The 17,874-nt window shown below is 63.2% G+C and overlaps 1 protein-coding gene across 1 annotated transcript in view; it reads right to left on the bottom strand.

Annotated features, from left to right (window-relative positions):
* Positions 1 to 17,874, bottom strand: part of NOTCH1 (notch receptor 1) — a 51,612-nt gene that overhangs the window by 19,235 nt on the left and 14,503 nt on the right. Inside the window, exons 3-12 of the mRNA XM_030919370.1 lie at positions 8,493 to 8,755; positions 7,637 to 7,975; positions 4,209 to 4,331; positions 3,353 to 3,586; positions 2,908 to 3,063; positions 2,460 to 2,645; positions 1,988 to 2,101; positions 880 to 993; positions 366 to 599; positions 173 to 283 (exon numbers count right to left, since the gene is read on the bottom strand). Coding sequence (XP_030775230.1) covers positions 173 to 283; positions 366 to 599; positions 880 to 993; positions 1,988 to 2,101; positions 2,460 to 2,645; positions 2,908 to 3,063; positions 3,353 to 3,586; positions 4,209 to 4,331; positions 7,637 to 7,975; positions 8,493 to 8,755 — 1,874 coding nt within the window. The remainder of the gene's footprint in view (positions 1 to 172; positions 284 to 365; positions 600 to 879; positions 994 to 1,987; positions 2,102 to 2,459; positions 2,646 to 2,907; positions 3,064 to 3,352; positions 3,587 to 4,208; positions 4,332 to 7,636; positions 7,976 to 8,492; positions 8,756 to 17,874) is intronic.

The raw sequence follows: 17,874 nt of genomic DNA, 5'->3' as shown, positions 1-17,874 counted from the left end.
CCCATCATGCTGCTGGCTATAGCCCTGGCCCTGCTGCAGTCTCTGCTGTAGACTAGTCTGCCCAGGTGGGCAGCCTCAAAGCCCCCACCCAACCCCTCAGCAGCCCCGGGGCAGTGGCTGACCTTGACTTGTGAGTGCAGTCCAGTCAGCCCCCACGTGCAGGGCCACTCACCTGTGTAGCCCGGCTCACAGGCACACTCGTAGCCGTCGATCTTGTCCAGACAGGTGCCCGAGTCACAGGGGCTGCTGGCACAGTCGTCCAGGTTGATCTCGCAGTTGGGTCCTGAAGGGGTGGCACGTGGCGGTCAGTTCCCGGGCCCACCCTACCCACTGGCCACCCGTCTGCCACACGCCCGGCTGGCCACCTGTGGTCCCCTTCAGACAGAAGCAGAGGTAGGCGTTGTCGCGGTCCTGGCAGGTGCCCCCGTGGCGGCAGGGCTGGCTGGAGCATTCATTGATGTTGGTCTCGCAGTGGTGGCCTGTGTAACCCGGGCGGCAGAGGCAGGTGAAGGTGGCGACGCCGTCCTTGCAGGAGCCATAGTGGCAGGGGTCGGGGTCGCACTCATCAATGTCCACCTCGCAGTGCATCCCCGTGTACCCTGGACCGTGGGAGGGGCGGGCACAGGAAGAATCAGGACTGGCTGCTCCCGGGACACCCATGACCAGACCTGGGGTTGCCTGTGCCCACCTGAGGAGGGCTCCCGGCGTGTCTTTTGTCGAGAGGCGTTCCCACCCACCCAGGATTGGGGCTGAGCTGTGCTCTTGGTCTCTGGACCAGGTGGCCCAGACCAAGGTGTCTAAGACCTTGTCACCTTCGCTGCCCTGAGTGCCTTCTCCCCTGTACCCTGTCCCTTCCCGCTGGTGGGCCCCGGCCCGCACCTTCTGTGCACACGCAGGTGTAAATGTTGGGTCCGTCCAGGCACTTGGCACCATTCTTGCAGGGGGTGCTAGCACACTCATCCACGTCATACTGGCAGAGGTGCCCAGTGAAGCCTGGGGCCGGGGAGGGGAGGGAGTCAAGTGCAATAGCATTATGGCCCTTCAGGGACCCCTGGCCAGACCCCAGCAGTGAGCTCCCAGCTGGGTTCCCCAGGGCACACTCAGCCTGGGCTCAGCCAACCCCAGGCTCTCCCTGCCTCCCACCGCCCACTCCCCGGATCAAAGCCCCTCCGCCAGCACCGCACGCCCTCGCTACCACAGAAGGGGCCTTCTTCCCAAGCCGACTGGGTTGCTATGGCTACCGTGGAGCCGGGCAGAGAATGGGGCTCCCCTCGCTCTGGTGTCTGGGACAGCTAATCTGTCTCGGGAGCCTGGGCTTGGGCCGGCAATGCCTCCCTGGGTTCTGCGCCCCGACCCCCGGCTCTGGGACAGATGGAAACACCTTTCACCCAGGCCCCTACGAGTTCCTCCAAGTCCGCCCTGGGCGGCCATCATCGCCACTGCAGGCCAACCTGCCCCACGTGGTTCTCTGCGTACCCTGGCCTTGTGGCTGGCGTGCCGCTGGGCAGGGGACATGGCAAGACAGGGCAGGCTGGCCTCCCTCCCAGCCTCGAGCCCTCAGAAAGCCAGGCTGGAGCCTCCTCCCTGTCTGGGCACCACAGCTCCTAGTACACCCTTTTATCCAGGCAGGAGGGGCTGCACCCAGATCAAGGAGGATCTCCTGGCCCTGGGCTCCACCGTGACCCCTGGGCAAGCTCCCACTCCCCACTGGGCCCTGCCCTTCAGGGAAGTCTGAAAACACCCCCATCCACTCCTGAGGCAAAACACTGTCTCTCCCAGGAACCTGAATACAACCCACGGCCAGGCACCCCTCAGGAGGCTGGGGTGCAGACGGCCCAGGGGCAGGGGACACAACCAATGGCCAGGCACCCCTCAGGAGGCCGGGGTGCAGACGGCCCAGGGGCAGGAGACACAACCAACGGCCAGGCACCCCTCAGGAGGCTGGGGTGCAGACGGCCCAGGGGCAAGGAGTGGGGACGGCCCTCACCCGTGGGGCACTCGCACTGGAACTCATTGATCTTGTCCAGGCAGCGGCCATTGTGCAGGCAGGGGCTGCTGGCGCACTCATCCGTGTTGACCTCACAGTGCACACCCTCGTAGCCTGTGGGGTGGGGGAACAGTGAGGGGGGCACGTGCAGCCCCAGTGCCCCACTGGGCACAGCTGGGGACTCGGGATGGAAACAACTCCTGCCTCAAGCCCAGGATCCCAGCCACCAAGGGCCTCCTGCGCACCTGCCCCCCTGCAGCCCCCAGCCCGGCACCCTCATCTACCTAGTGCTAACTCCATGCTCTGCTGGCCCTGTGGGCTGGCCTCAGTTTCCCCATGCCCTGTGCAGTCTGTGGGCCCAGAAGGCACAGAGGCTGGGGAAGGGGAAGCAGCCCACACATGCTCCCGGGGCTGCCCCTCCAAGGCTGCCCAGCCTCGACTCAGTTTCCTGCTCTGGCCCCGGTGGGCGCACCTGGCATGCAGATGCACTGGAACTCCCCGATCTGGTCCAGGCAGGTGGCGTCGTTCTGGCACGGGTTCGAGACACACTCATTGACGTCGATCTCGCAGCGGGGGCCTGTGTAGCCCTGCAGACACTGGCACTCGAAGGAGCCCAGCGTGTTGATGCACTTGCCTGCGTGCTCGCAGGGGTTGGCACCTGGCAAGGGCACATGGGTGAGAGGCTTCTCCAGGCACTCTGGCCCCTGCAACACCTCGCTGCACACCCCCCTCACTGCACACCCCCCTCACTGCACACCCCGCTCGCTGCACATCCCCCTCGCTGCACATCCCCCACGTTGGACTGGCAGGGTCCCATCCCCCATCCAACCGGGCACCCCCTGAAGCCAGAATCGACTTCCCACCGACTCTGGGGCCAGGCTGCCACCCCCACCCGGCCGCACCCCTGTGCCAGCACCTACCCAGCGAGCACTCGTCTACATCCTGGCTGCAGGCCGGGCCCGTGTACCCCGAGGGGCAGGTGCAGATGGCCTTGCCGTTGACAGGGTTGGTGTCGCAGTTGGAGCCCTCGTTGCAGGGGTTACTGATGCACGCATCGTTGAGGTGACACAGCAGACCTGGGCAGGCGCCGGCGGTCAGCGGGCACGGCCCCTGGGCCAGGCATGGCGCACCAGCCACGACTGGGGTCCATCCCCACTGACGCCCCAGGAGGAGCTGCCTGCCATGACCCCATCGAGGGTCCCGTGACACTCGGGGAGACTCATGGCGACCACCGGCCTCCCTGACCAGAAAGGCCCTTTTAGGTTATCCTGGGCACAGGAGGGCCATAGTCCCTGGGTGAGGTCACACAGGTCAGGCCTGGCCCATGTGAGCCCCCCGCGCCCACCTGGGCCTCAGGGCACTCACCTGTGCGGCCGTGGGGACACTCGCAGTAGAAGGAGGCCACGCGGTCGTGGCAGGTGGCGCCGTGGAAGCAGGCAGCGCTGGCGCAGTCATCGATGTTCTCGCTGCAGTCCTCACCGGTCCAGCCATTGACACACACGCAGTTGTAGCCCCCGTGGGTGTTGTGGCAGGTCCCGCCGTTCTGGCAGGCATTTGGCATCAGCTGGCACTCGTCCACGTCCTCAGTACAGTACTGACCTGCAGGGAACACGAGCTGTCGGCCCCGGGCAGCTGCCACTCCCTGAGCTCCTTGTCCCCTAAGACGTAGCGCTACAATGCTACCCCCTCCAGGAAGCCTTCCTGGGCTGACTCCTCCACCCACTGCCAGCCTCAATCACTCCTTCCTCTGCACGCCCAGCACCATGGAGGAGTCTTGCCTCTTCTTTGTGCTCTGTGGACATGGCTGTGTCGGGGTGCACCTTTGCCCATCACCCCACCAGAGGGTAATTCCCGAGCGCAGAGCCTGTCTGTTCATCTGGGCATCACTGTGACCGGCCCAGGAAGCGTGGCCTGAGTGGGGTGCTGAAGGCCCTCAATGCCAGGACACCCCACTGGGCACAGGGGCTACCTGGGGCCAGGTTGCAAAGGGCCCACACAGACCAACCAGGGCCCTGTCTGTGCTGACCCCCGAGGTGAGGGGCGTCAGACCCTGGCCACAGGAAGTGGGGCCCCCCATCATGTTGTCCTTCTCGGCCAACCCCAGCCTGCCTGGCCTGGGACAGGGTCTTGGCTGCTCTGCACTCTGCCTGTGAGTGCAGTTTAGTAAGTGGGTAGTAGTCCCGCCCTGGCTGCCCCGCCCTGCGGCCGCCCGTGTACACGCCTGTCCACTCTGGTGGGCAGCGGCAGTTGTAGGTGTTCACGCCGTCCACACAGGCGCCCCCATTCTTGCAGTTGTTTCCTGGACAATCGTCGATATTCTCCTCGCAGTTCTGGCCGGTGAAGCCTGCCACAAGAGGTGCTGGGTCAGCCTCTTCCCTGAGGTCCAAGCCGGCTCCTGCCTGGACCCCCAACACTCTGCTCTGGACACAATTGCCTGGCCTCCACGGCCCTGCCCTGGGGCCCCTGGGATCTGTGCCTGTCCCCTGCCTCACTCCAGTGCCCAGAGGGACATGCTCTGCTCTAAAGAATCATTTTGGACAGGGCTGGCTAAGCAGGGACTCAGGAACACAGGGTTCCAGATTCTGTCACAAAAACCCTTGTGTCTCTTAAAGAGTTTCCGGCAGCTCCCACACCTGGGTGCCACCTGCATGCTCAGAGTTCCCTACAATGTCTCAGTAGCGGGGCCATGTACCCCATCTTTGGGGGCTGACACTGGGGCCTGGGCTCTGAGCAGCAGGGGACATGGGGCCAGGAGGCTGCTGGTTGGGGCAGGCTGGGCCCCAGCAGCCCTGGGGAAGCTGCAGAGACTCAGATGGCCCATCCTTCCTGGGCAGAGCTCTGGCGCCCACCTCCTCCTCCACCTCCTCCACAGGCTGCTGGGGCCCCCTCCCCCGAGGCGTGGCCCCACCCAGGCCTCCAAGGCAGCCAGTTAGTTATTAATCCACTCAACTCCCGCTGGTTCAATGATCAACCCAGAAAGGCGCGTTCGGCAACAGCCGAACCTGCAGCCGGTTACTAATTGCTGCCCTCCCGAGATGCCTTTGAACCCCCCTTGCCCTTGGAGCTCCCACCTGCTCGGTCCCTCCCTCTGAGACATTGCGCCACCGCCACCACCCTGCCCATCCCCATCCGTCCACTGGACCGGAGCAAAGGCAGGCAGCCAGAGACAACCAAAATCCAAAATGCAAAATGGTTTGGGGAGCACCCAAAATCAGAGCCCAGCCCCGGCGCGGTGGCTCCCGCCTGGAATCCCAGCACTTTGGGAGGCTGAAGCGGCCTGACTGCTTGTGCCCAGGAGTTCAAGACCAGCCGGGACAACATGGCGAAACCCTGTCTCTACAAAAAAATACAAGCAGCAGCAAAGCATGGTGGCGCATGCCTGTGGTCCCAGCTACTTGAGGGGCTGAGGCAGGAGGATCGTTTTAGCCTGGGAGGTCAAGGCTGCAGTGAGCTGAGGGCGCATCACTATACTCTAGCCTGAGTGACAGAGACCTTGTCTCAAAAAAAAAAAAAAAAAAAAATTCAGAGCCTGGAACCTGTGTTCCGGTCCTCACTTGTGTGGGACCCTGCACCCCGGCTCTTAGGCAGGCAGCGCCCCTGGCTGGGCCTGCTACCCCAGGGCTGCCTGCACAGTGCTGGCTGAGGAACACAGTGGGAAAGAGGGCGGGGAAGCCAGTGAGAGGCCCGTGGACCCCAGCTGGCCCCTCTGCGACGCAGCCTCGGCCAGTGACCCTAAGAGGAGACAGTGCTGACATGCCAGGCAGGCTGTGAGACTCCAAATCCCAGCCAGCTCCCAGGCCTGCAGAGCTCAGGGCTGCTCGCATCTCCGTTCCCCGTGACTCCACACACAGCTGTCTCCTGGGCTCCCTGACCACCAGAGGTGGCTGAGGGCCCCTCAGGGGGCCTGGGTGCAGGGGCCACCTGGGAGACTGTGAAGCTGAGGTCTGGCAGGCCTGAGTCATTTGGGGAGCCCCCCTGGATAGTTATCTCACCCTGAAATGGCCAGACTCCACAGCAGGCAGTGAGCACAGCCCTCACCGGAGGGGTGGCCCAGCCCCCAGCCTCTGAGATCTGCCCACTCTCAAGTGAGTAAACCCCGCCAGCCCCTCCCCTTCCCTCCCTGCCCACTCCCCAGGGCCCTGAGCTGCCCCTGCACAGGCAGTGGCTCTGACCAGGCCTAGCACCCTTGGCGTCTCTGCTGCTGGGCCTCACCGGGAAGTCCTCACCCACCCTGCCCAAGGTGGGTGGGTGTCAGCTCTGCATGCAGGTGGCCTTGGACAAGGCTGCACATACCCTACCTGCCCTAGCCTGAACCACAGCCCCCCGAGAGCTCGGCCCCTCAACCCGTGTGACTGCAACTAGGGTCCCATGGCTGCTAGGAAGGCATCTGAGCCCCCATCAGCAGAAGGACTCTGCGCCCCACCCCGCAGAGATCCAAGCCGGCCAGGGAGTGCCTGTCCCCAACACACGTTTGCCCAGTGACTTGCAGGAAACGCACACGTCTGGTGTCTGCACGCAGTTGGCTGGGCTCAGCTGACTGGACAACCAGGGAGCTTCCCCTTTGCAGAGGCCAGGCCAGCTTGGGGCTTCCAAGGGGGTGGGGCAGCCCTTGGGTCACCCGTGGGTCAGCCAGGACCCTGTGCACCCCCCGGCCCCACCCCTGCCTGAAGGCCCTCTCCCCATTCCCACCTAACAGCCATTCTGTGCAGCTGAGACTGGAGGTTTCCTTTTTTCTTTTTTTTTTTTTTGAGACGAAGTCTCGCTCTGTCGCCCAGACTGGAGTGCATGGAGTGCAGTGGTGCGATCTCCGCTCACTGCAAGCTCTGCCTCCCGGATTCAAGCGATTCTCCTGCCTCAGCCTCCCGAGTAGCTGGGACTACAGGTACGTGCCAACACGCCCGGCTAGTTTGTTGTTGTTGTTGTTGTATTTTTAGTAGAGACTGGGTTTCACTGTGTTAGCCAGGATGGTTTGGATCTCCTGACCTCGTGATTCGTCCGCCTCGGCCTCCCAAAGTGCTGGGATTACAGGCGTGAGCCACCGCGCCCGGCCAAGACTGGAGGTTTTCAAACTTTTCAAACCTCTTCCTTATTTTCAGAGCTGCTGCAAAATTTACTCAAACAAGAACTACAGCAGAGAGGCTCCTACATACAACACAGGGATCGGAGAGCCGCTGGAGGCACGGGCAGGGGGCTGTGCCCACTTGTCACCCCCACCCGCAGGAGACCAGCAGGACAGCAGGAAGGGCCATGGTTCCGGGAAGTGATGGTGCAAACCCGCAGCTCCCACACCCTCTCCAGCCCCAGCCCCACTGCAGGGGAAACCCCAGGGGTTGTGCAAGTCAGGGTGCCTGCACTGGGGGGAGGCAGGGCGTCCTACAGCTCAAATGTGAGCTCCAGGGAACCCAAAAGACACAGGCTGGCACCTGGACCCTGTGCAAGCCTCTTCCCAGCGCACACCCCACTCCAGACGCGCTCCCTGCCCCCGCCAACACCACCACTTGCAGTCTGGGGAACTCGCCACCCTGCCTTCCCAACTCCCTGCCATGGGCCCTCCCAGGGCTCCCCCCTACACCAGGTGCCCCCGTCCCCACCCCTCGGGCCTGGCAGCCGAGGAGAGGCTTGTGCACCCCGGCCGGCGGGCAGCACTACCTGGCAGGCAGGCGCACTCATGGGTGACGTCACCAGTGGGGCGGCAGGTGCCCCCGTTCTGACAGGGCGAGGGGCTGCAGGGCACGTAGGGCCGCTCGCAGTTGGGCCCGGTGTGGGTGGCGCGGCAGACGCAGCGGTAGGAGCCGACCTCGTTGTGGCAGGTGCCCCCATGGCGGCAGAGCCCCGGGTTCTGGCCGCACTCGTTGACATCCTGCCGGCAGGTGGGGCCGTGGAAGCTGGGTGGGCAGTGGCAGATGTAGGAGGCCTCGAAGGGCAGGCACTGGCCACCGTTGGCACAGGGGTTGGAGGCACAGGGGTCAGCCTGCTGGCACGATTTCCCTGGGGACAAGGGGACAAGAGGGTTGTGCTGGCCTCACTGCTCCCCGAGGCCAGGCCTTCCCTCCCTTCAGGCCCCCTGGAGGTGCCAGCCTAGGTGCTATCACATTTGATCCTCAGGACCTGCCGTGAGATCGGTCACCTTTGGTAGATGAAGGACCACAGGTCCCAAGAGGCCTGAGCCCAGGCCGTCTCCTCCCAGAGCTGACACCTCCAGACACCCTTCACCCTAACAGGTGAGGGTCAGTGCATAGCAGGAGGAAGGGGGCAGGGGCGGCCTGGACACAGAAACTCCCCTTGTCTCACAGAAGCGGGGACAGCAAGGGTTGGGCCATAGCAAGCAGCTGAAAACGAGGTGACTCCGGGGCTAGGAGTGGGGTGGGGACCCTGGAGCAGGGGCTCCCAATTACGTCCGGGTCACAGACCTGGGCCTGGATCCCACCAAGTACCCTCAAGTTGCATGGGCAGCTGGTGACGGGCCTGGATCTGCCCACCCCTCGGGCTGTGGGTCCTCCCTCACCTGACCAGCCGGGCGGGCAGCGGCACTTGTACTCCATGAGCGTGAGCAGGTCGCAGGTGCCCCCGTTGCGGCAGGGGTTGGTGAGGCAAGCGTTGTCCAGGGGCGTCAGGCAGAGGGGCCCAGAGAAGCCCAGGGGACAGCTGCAGGCGTAGTCTGCCACGCCTCCACGGTCCACCACGTGGCATGTCCCGGCGTTCTTGCAGGGGGTGCTGAGGCACGGGTTGGGGTCCTGGCATCGCGGGCCCACGAAGGCCCCACCACAGCTGTTGGCAGATGTGCCAGGGCAGTTAGTTTCCACCTGCTTCCCCAGCACCCCCGCCACTCAGCACCGGGCACCTGTCATGGGCACAGCTGCCTCCCCCCACACCCCGGGCACGGGCGCGATGGCTGCTTAGCAGGGTTCCCTTAGGGCTGACGAAATGCTCTGGAACTAGACAGATGCCACGATTGCACAACTTTGGGAATGTACTGAATGCCACTGAGTGAGGCTAAGGCAGGAGAATCGCTTGAATCGGGGAGGCAGAGGTTGTAGCGAGCTGAAATCACACCACTGCACTCCAGCCTGGGCGACAGAGCAAGACTCAAAAAAAGAAAAAAAAGAAAGAAAGAAAGAAAGAAAGAGAAAGAAAAATGACTGCTAACTGGGGGAACAAGCTAGAGACTAGGATGTTCCAGCAGGACCCAGCTTGGACTCCACGGCCCAAGCAGGGGTCTGGGTCTACACCCGCGGAGAGCCATGGAGAGGAGCCATGCACATCAGCTCCGTAGGGCCTCCGGGTCTGCAGGCGTATCTGCTTTTCTTTCCAGCTTTGCTACAGCGAATAGGCATTGCTTGGGCAGTAATGAAGGTCGTGGTTTTTCCAACCTTCAGGTGTCAACATGATGGCAGCTGTGGAAAGCATGGATCACCTTCCCGTGCCCCTTCCTACATGGAAGCCTCTTTTTCTTTTTTTTTTTTTTTTGAAACGGAGTCTCACTCTGTTGCCCAGGCTGGAGTGCAATGGTGTGATCTCGGCTCACTGCAACCTCTGCCTCCCGGGTTCAAGCGATTCTCCTACCTCAGCCTCCTGAATAGCTGGGACTACAGGCACCCAACACCACGCCCAGCTAATTTTTGTATTTTTAGTAGAAATGGTGTTTCTCCATGTTGGTCAGGATGGTCTTGATCTCTTGACCTTATGATCCGCCCGCCTCGGCCTCCCAAACTGCTGGGATTACAGGCGTGAGCCACTGCGCCCGGCCAAGAAGCCTTTCTGATGGGACGCTTAACGCTGAGACCGCACTGGGGATGGGACATCTCACTCCGAGACCGCACTGGGGATGCAGGCCGGCCCATTCCCTGCCCATGCTCAGCCCGTAGACACGTTTCTCTTTCCACATCGAGTCTTCATAACACACATCCAGGCACATCGGCCGGGAGCAGAAGCACCCACATTACAGCCAGGGAAACCAAGGTGCCAGGAGGACGCCCCTCTGCCAGGTCTCTGCAACCCCATCAGGGTGGGTGAAAGGCCGCCCCTTACCGTGGACACACAGTCCAGGCTGAGACAGAACAAGGGGAGCCAGGGGAGCGGTCCTGCATCTCCGCCCAGGCTTGGTCTCACCTGTTCCCTGCAGTGACGGGCGCAGAGCCTGTCCCCCCAGCCACCTGCTGTGGTCATAAATCTCTGGCCCCAGTCACCTCCTGGCCTTACGCTTCGGGGGAAGGTCTGGGACCCGCCAGGCGCTGCTCTTCCCAGTAGTGAAGCCTCTGAAGCAGAACATGCCACCAGCCCCCAGCAGCCCCAGAGGCCTGGGAAGGCAGCGGCCCCATGGCTCAGGCCCTGGGTGGGCGTGGCCTCCTCTAGATGGGATGTACAGGGGGACCATCCTGCCTTCCAGAGCCTACCTGGGTGGCAGGCTGCGGCGGCCACCTGCCCCAGGACCGGCCCTGAAGCTGCCAGCTTCGCCCGGGACCCCCACCGGCCCCCCAAGTCCTCGCTTCCTCTCCCGCTTATTCCCACCCCAGTGTCTCCAATCAAACCTGTGTTACGTGTGACAGTGGCCTGGGGGGGCCTTACCCTGAGGGGCTTGTGGAGGCTGGGGGGCGCGGTTCCTGTGCGTTTCTCAGCAGCCAGCCACGCCCCTGTCCCAAAGGCCCGGGAGGCATCTGTCTTCCCTGAAGGCTTTTACCCGTGGCCACGGCTTGGGTAGAGAGAACGCAAAAAGGCCGCTCTGGCCAACCATCTGTTGCCAGAAGCCAAAAGTCCTAAACCAACTGGCTTAAAGAAAACACGTTACCCCCTCCAAAAGGGCTCTGGGGAGTTCACTCGGCCCTTGCTACGGCTCCCACCAGCCCAGTGAGTGACGGGCACAGCCCTGGAATGAAGCTTCCCCTCCCCCATCCTGTGTGGCCGGTCACTCCGGGGCTGCAGCGACAGACCTGCCTCTCCAGGCACCTGTGGGGAGGGCAGGCATGGTTCCCACTGCACTCAGATCCAGTTACAGGCTGGCTGGTCCCCGAGGCAGAGCTGCCGCTGGGAACCCGTGGAGTCCACAGGCTGGGCTGGGCTGTGGCCTCAGGAGGGGCCCTCCCTCCACATAAATGCTCCATTGTCAGGCAGGAGTTGGCCACAGCTCCTGCTTGGAGAAAAGGCCCTTTTTTCTTTCCCAGCCACTGACGAAGTCGGCAGGGGGTGGGTGCAGGACACAGGGCGCTGGGCCATCAAAGCAGGGACCGGAGCTTCCTCAGCCTGGCCCATGCAAGCCGGTCCCCTGCCTCCCAGGCCCTCAAGACTCCAAGGAGCGGGAAAAGCTCACCTGCTGGGCAAGACGGGGAAGGGAGGGCAGGGGAGGCCCACCCCACAGCTTTAGGGGACTCCACATGGGCTGCCCAGGGGGGACCCCAGGGGGACACAGTGGAGGTCCAAGCACCTAGAGCAGTCTCCCGCCAAGTGCCCTGAGGTCACCGGACATAGGCTGTCCCCAAATGGACCACGACGCTCTGCCCAGATACCAGGCCCCATTCCCCACCCAACGTGGAGGACTGTGGGAGAATCTGCCCAACCGGACGCATCCCAGTTAAAGAGGCTGTATCACGCCGGGCCAGCAAGAGGAAAACACGCCCCATAAATCAGGCGTCGGTGCTCGGACAAAGGGCAGCTGGGAGCAGGTGTCGGACGTGGCGGCAGCTGCTCCCAGCGGGTGGGGCAGGAGCCCCAGCCGGAGGCCTGAGGAGGCTCCCGTGGGGGAATGCAGGCTGAGAGGGCCCATTGTCCGCCCCCACTCCCAGCCTGGGTACCGGACACCACAGGGAAGGCCCCCGCCCCGGCCCCACAGCCACGGACTGGAGGTGCTGCAGGATGCGCTAGGGGCGGGGAACTGGCCGAGCTTGGAGAACGTTCTGAGCCAGGTGTGGGGGGCAGCTTTGGGCACAGTCTCCCGCTGCTGCTGTGGGCAGCCTCCAGCCTGTGCCCCCCGCCGGTCTGCACCTCTCTCCCACCTGGCCACAGAGCTGGAGCACCTACAGACACCCGACACCTGCCCTCCGCACAGCATCCAGACGTCCCTGAGAAGGCGGGAAGGACCTCAGGCCTGCAGCTTGGCCATGGCCAGGACCACCAGCCTGTGACCAAACCCCTCAAGGCCTTGGCACTGGCCACACCCCCAGTATCCAGGCCACTCTGTCTTCAACGCCGTCCCGGCGGGTGGGCGGGTGTGAACTGTGAGTCAGGTGCCAGGGCTTGGCCGAGTAAGGTGGCACCCAACAGCCACCTCGCCCACGGGGATCCTCAGTGCTTCCATGAGTGACCTGCACCCCACCCTCCACTGTCCCCATATCTCCTCCTGTCGGGGCGGTGGGGAGACCTCTCTGGGGCTAAAAAGTGGGGCTTGAGATAGGCAACGCCAGTCTCCCCTGACTGGATGAGACAGCTGCCCTGTCCACCAAGCCACCCAGCTCTCAGGCTCCCACGGCGGAGACCCAGCCCACGCCAGGTGTACCCCCATGGACTCCTCTTCTGTGCGTCCCTCTTAGGGTCACCTGGTACCTGCCTGTCCCATCCCCCACACTCAGTGGCCTGGCAGTACAGGGCTAACCTGCCTTGTCTGGGCCCCCACAGGTAAGCAGCAGGCGGGGGCTACAGGAGGGCTGCGGGGGGAGGGTGCCAAGTGGCTCTGGCACCTGCTGCGCCACCACCACCACCTCCACTGCCACCGCCTCTGCTTTGTTCCCGCCTCAGTATTTCCACTGTGCCGCTCCCACCCTCCCTGCCAGGCCCGCTCCACAGAAATGCGACTCCAGAAAGCAGCGGGAGGCAGATGCTGCCTCGACCTTTCACCCAGGACTAATTCGAAATTGTGCTGTTTTCCTTTCTAAGCTAAGCAGCCATCTGCCACCCCCAGGGGACAGATGACAGTTCCCTCCACCCCAAAATGAGAAGGAGGGGCAGGAGGAACCCAGTGGGGGCAGGACTCACTCAGTTCCTCCCCTCAAGGAGTTTATGGTCATGCAGGACCAGGGATGGGGGTACAGGCCCAGGTCGAACAGAAGGGTGGGGGCACGGGGTCAGCTGAACCCAAGCCAGCTGGGGGGTGGGTGATGTGGCCCTCGCTGCACCAGCAACAGGAATCAGAGACCCTGGGCAGCGGCGGTGGGGGGGGTGCTTCCCATGGCTCCACCAGGTGACAGCACCTCCCAAGGCAGCGATGGACAGACAGTGGGGGGATGGGCAGGGACAGCGGGGGGTGGGTGGGCAGGGACGGTGGGGGGATGAGCGGGGCGGTGGGGGATGGGTGGGGCGGTGGGGGGGACAGGCAGGGACAGTGGGGGGACAGGCAGGGACAGTGGGGGAACAGGCAGGGACAGTGCAAGAATGAGCAGGGACAGTAGGGGGATGGGCAGGGACAGTGAGGGGATGGGCAGGGACAGTGATGGGGACGGGCAGGGACACAGAGGGGGACAGGCAGGGACACGGAGGGGGACAGGCAGGGACAGTGTGGGGGTGGGCAGGGATAGTGGGGGGACGGGCAGGGACAGCGGGGGGATGGGCAGGGACAGTGTGGGGGTGCAGAGAATGTGCAGGGACAGTGGGGGATGGGCAGGTACAGTGCAGGGGTGCGGGGAATGTGCAAGGACTTTGTAGGGGTTGGGGAATGGGCAGGGACAGTGTGGCGTATGGGCAGGGACATTGGGGGGGACAGGGAGGGACACTGCAGGGGATGGGCAGGGACAGCATGGGGGATGGGCAGGGACAGTGCGGGGGTATGGGGAATGTACAGGGACCATGCGGGAATGGGCAGGGACAGTGCAGGGGCCACTCCAGTGCACAGGAGCTGCAGTTCCTAGAGCAGAAGGAACGGCCCTGCACACCTGGCTCCCTGGGAAGGGAAAGGGAGGAGCCACCTGGCTGAAATCAGCATCTTAACACACCCCACCTCTTCCCCAGCAGTCACAGGTCCAGCCCCACCTGCCCTCCTTGGGCCTTGCTGCCAATCCCGGCCCATCGTCCCGCCACAGAAGCCCAAGGGTTCCCTGGCAGCAGTATGGTCCCTCACAGGCCATAAAGGGGGGTCTTCTCCTCCCCAGACACCCCCAACAGCTGCTGCTCCCAGGGAGCCCGTGGCCACGTCCTGCAGGAGCCAAACGCTAGGCAGCCGGCCTGGGGGTGCCCCTGCCCCGGGAACCCCTCCCTCACCAGCAGGACCTGCCCCCAGCCTCAAGGGGTTTTCTGCCCAGAGGGGAGTCTAGGGCTCCCACTGTGCCTGCTCCTGCCATGGCAGGGGCACCCCTACACCCTCCCCAGACCCAGATCCTGCCATGCTCTGCTAAGACCCAGCAAAGCTGGCCACCTTCTTCTGCCCACACCACTGACATCTTCATCCACACCAGGTGACCTGGACCACACAGACAGGCCCACCCATCAGCCTGCCCAAGCAAATGGGGCCATATGTGGACTGGCCAGGGGGGACACTGTGACCCTCTACTGGAGATGGGGAGACAAGGCCAGACCCAGGGGGGTGACTGCTTCCCGAGGCAGGCTTCCATGAGGCCAAGAAGCTCACTCCAGCCCAGACCAAGGCTTCTGGGGCAGGGGGAGTCCTGAGACCTCAGCCCCTCCCTCGGATGTAGGCCAGTCCAAGTTTCCCAAATCCCAGTGGGGACCACCCACCTTCCAGGAGGCACTGGCTGCTAAGAAATGAGCTGGGATGGCCGGGCGCGGTGGCTCAAGCCTGTAATCCCAGCACTTTGGGAGGCCGAGGCGGGTGGATCTCGAGGTCAGGAGATCGAGACCATCCTGGCTAACACGGTGAAACCCCGTCTCTACTAAAAAATACAAAAAACTAGCCGGGCGAGGTGGCGGGCGCCTGTAGTCCCAGCTACTCGAGAGGCTGAGGCAGGAGAATGGCGTAAACCCGGGAGGCGGAGCTTGCAGTGAAATGAGATCCGGACATTGCACTCCACCCTGGGTAACAGAGCAAGACTCCATCTCAAAAAAAAAAAAAAAAAAAAAAAAAAAAAAAAAAAAGAAATGAGCTGGGCAGGGGGCTGGGGGCCCCACCTGGGGTCCTGGGGGACGCAGGAGCCTTGGAAAGGTGCTGGAACCTTGTTGCTCACAGGCCCTTCCCTGGCCTCCCCAAATCCCCCCAGAATAAAGAGTTACAGCAACGAAAGCCCCAGGTTCCTCAAACCTGCCAGGACCATGTCCCAAGCCCTTTTCTTTTTTTTTTTTTTTTTTTTTTGAGACGGAGTCTCGCTCTGTCACCCAGGCTGGAGTGCAGTGGCCGGATCTCAGCTCATTGCAAGCTCCGCCTCCCGGGTTCACGCTATTCTCCTGCCTCAGCCTCCAGAGTAGCTGGGACTACAGGCGCCCACCACCTCGCCCGGCTAGTTTTTTTGTATTTTTTTTTAGTAGAGACGGGGTTTCACCGTGTTAGCCAGGATGGTCTCGATCTCCTGACCTCGTGATCCGCCTGTCTCGGCCTCCCAAAGTGCTGGGATTACAGGCTTGAGCCACCGCGCCCGGCCCCAAGCCCTTTTGAAACAGCTGGCTGGAGCCTCTGCAGTGGCCGGGAGGCTTTGAAAGGTGCCCTGCAGCCACCGGGTCTTTCTTCCCTCTCTGCTCCCAGCTTCCTTCCCCACCTTGGACAGGAGAGAGGGATGCAGGCACGAAAGGGGCCAAGGGGACCCACAGTAGCCCAGCACCGCCAGGCCTGCTCACCATTGGGGCACAAAACCACCAGTTTGGGGGCGGCAATGTGGGATGGCTGCCTCCAGCCACCACCTGTGGTCCCACCTGAGCTGTGGTCTTCCTCAGCCCCTGCAGCCGTTGGGCTGGAGCTGCTGAAAGCTGCGCAGGGGCCCTGCCCTGGCTCCCAGGGCCCCAGGAAGGAGGAAAGGGGCAGTGGGGACTTCAGGGAGGTGGGGGTCCAGAAAAAGGGCTAGCCCCAAACAGCCACCACTCCTGAGACAACAGGCAGCAGGGGGCTGAGTTGGGTGGGGCGGGGGTCGTGGCCGGCCTGCCACAGCGCAGGGACCCAGCCAGAGTCTGAGCCGGGGCCGGGCTTTCCGGCCCAAACAGCTGTTGCCGGCACCCCCGGCTCTTTTGTCTGCAAATCTTTTCCCCCAGTTGCATCCTCGGATAGTGTAAAATGTGCTGAAGGAGGAAGTGCAGGAAGACCAGGTTTCCTCCTCTGGCTCCAGGGAAACCCTTTGTGTGGGAGGCGGGATGGGGACAGAACCTGTCCTCCCAGGAAGTCACCTTTCCCGCAGCCAGGAAAACAATGCCCCACAGAGGCGCCCTCACCCGACGTGGGAACGGCTGCCCACATCTGACGGACAGAAGGCCTGTGGAGACGGCAGAGCTGGGGTGGCCGCTCTGGGGGGCATGTGGCCAGCCCCTCCCCCAAATGCCAAGGCACAGCCCAACAGGCTCCGGGACACCAGGAGCCAGGTGTCACCAAAGTGCCCCGCAGGCTGTTTGGAGTATGAAAAACGCCTGCTGGAGCCCCATCTGTTGCTCCACCGTGGGGATTTCCCACACGGGCCCCCCAAAAGCAGGCATGTGCATCCTGCCCTGGGCCTCCCTGATGCCGGTCACCCCAACGGCCCCTAGGGACTCATGTGGAAAAGCCTCTTGCGCTGGAGAGGCCGAGATGGTCACGACACGCCGGGCCTCTGCTCCTAAGAAGACCCAGTCCAGCTCTGCACCCCACGATGGCTCAGGGGCAGGGAAGGCAACGGACAGGCCCACAGCAGCGCTGCTGGAAGGCTCAACCCACACTCCACGAATGAAGTCGGGCACCACAGGCTGCGCTCCGGGCCAGTGCCTGACAGGCATCTGGAGACTTCCCACCACTGCTCCGAACAGATCCTGTCGCTGGGGGCGGCGGAAAGGGGCTGCCCGGAGGGCCTCCTGTTCTCCTCTGGAGTGAGCCCCACAGCCAGCGGAGCAGTCACCTGGAGGTGCTGGCTCCATGTCCAGCATCCTTGTTAAGAATGCTGCAGCAGGCCGGGCACGGTGGCTCACGCCTGTAATCCCAGCACTTTGGGAGGCCGAGACGGGCGAATCACGAGGTCAGGAGATCGAGACCATCCTGGCTAACACGGTGAAACCCCGTCTCTACTAAAAAATACAAAAAACTAGCCGGGCGTGGTGGCGGGTGCCTGTAGTTCCAGCTACTCGGGAGGCTGAGGCAGGAGAATGGTGTGAACCCGGGAGGCAGAGCTTGCAGTGAGCTGAGATCCGGCCATTGCACTCCAGCCTGTGGGACGGAGCGAGACTCCGTCTCAAAAAAAGAAAAAAAAAAAAAAGTGCTGCAGGGAAGGGCGGGACCCCTAGACATCTGCCCAGCACACACCAGCCCAGGGATGAAGACACTGAGCCCACGCCCCTCCTGGCCTGACCTACACTCAGGCTTTCCAAGCTCTGTCTCATGGGACCCCACAACCGCCCTGGGGGCGTGTAATGGGCCCATTTCACCGGTGAGAAAATGGGGCAGGTATTCCCAGCACACCACCCCAGTCTGAAGGCAGCTCAGAACCGCTCCTGCTGATGGGGACCAGAGCGGGGCAGGGCAGGGCAGCTTCCCAGGGTGGCGCAGGAGCGGCAGACGCTCCCTGGGAAAGAGGAGGAAGGCGCGTGTCCCCCGCACCCCCAGCCCCACCCAGACGGCCTGGATGTTCTGCCTGACCACCTGATCTTCCAGGACTGGGAAGTCTGGAGCAGACAAAGCGTTCTTACACTCCACCGAAACACAAAACCCTAGGGTGGTGGGGGCAGGGCCCTGCGTGAGAGAGGCCCAGCCTCCCGCTCCCCTTTCTTCCTCCCGCCCAGCAGGAGGGCACCCACGCCCATTCACCCACAGCACCCGCGGGGCATCGGCACTGGTGAACGAGGGACGA

Source organism: Rhinopithecus roxellana, chromosome 16, assembly GCF_007565055.1.
Source record: "Rhinopithecus roxellana isolate Shanxi Qingling chromosome 16, ASM756505v1, whole genome shotgun sequence".
NCBI classification, from domain to species: Eukaryota; Metazoa; Chordata; class Mammalia; order Primates; family Cercopithecidae; genus Rhinopithecus; species Rhinopithecus roxellana.
The sequence above is the reverse complement of the archived record's forward strand: the minus strand, read 5'-3'. Positions and strand labels throughout refer to the sequence as shown.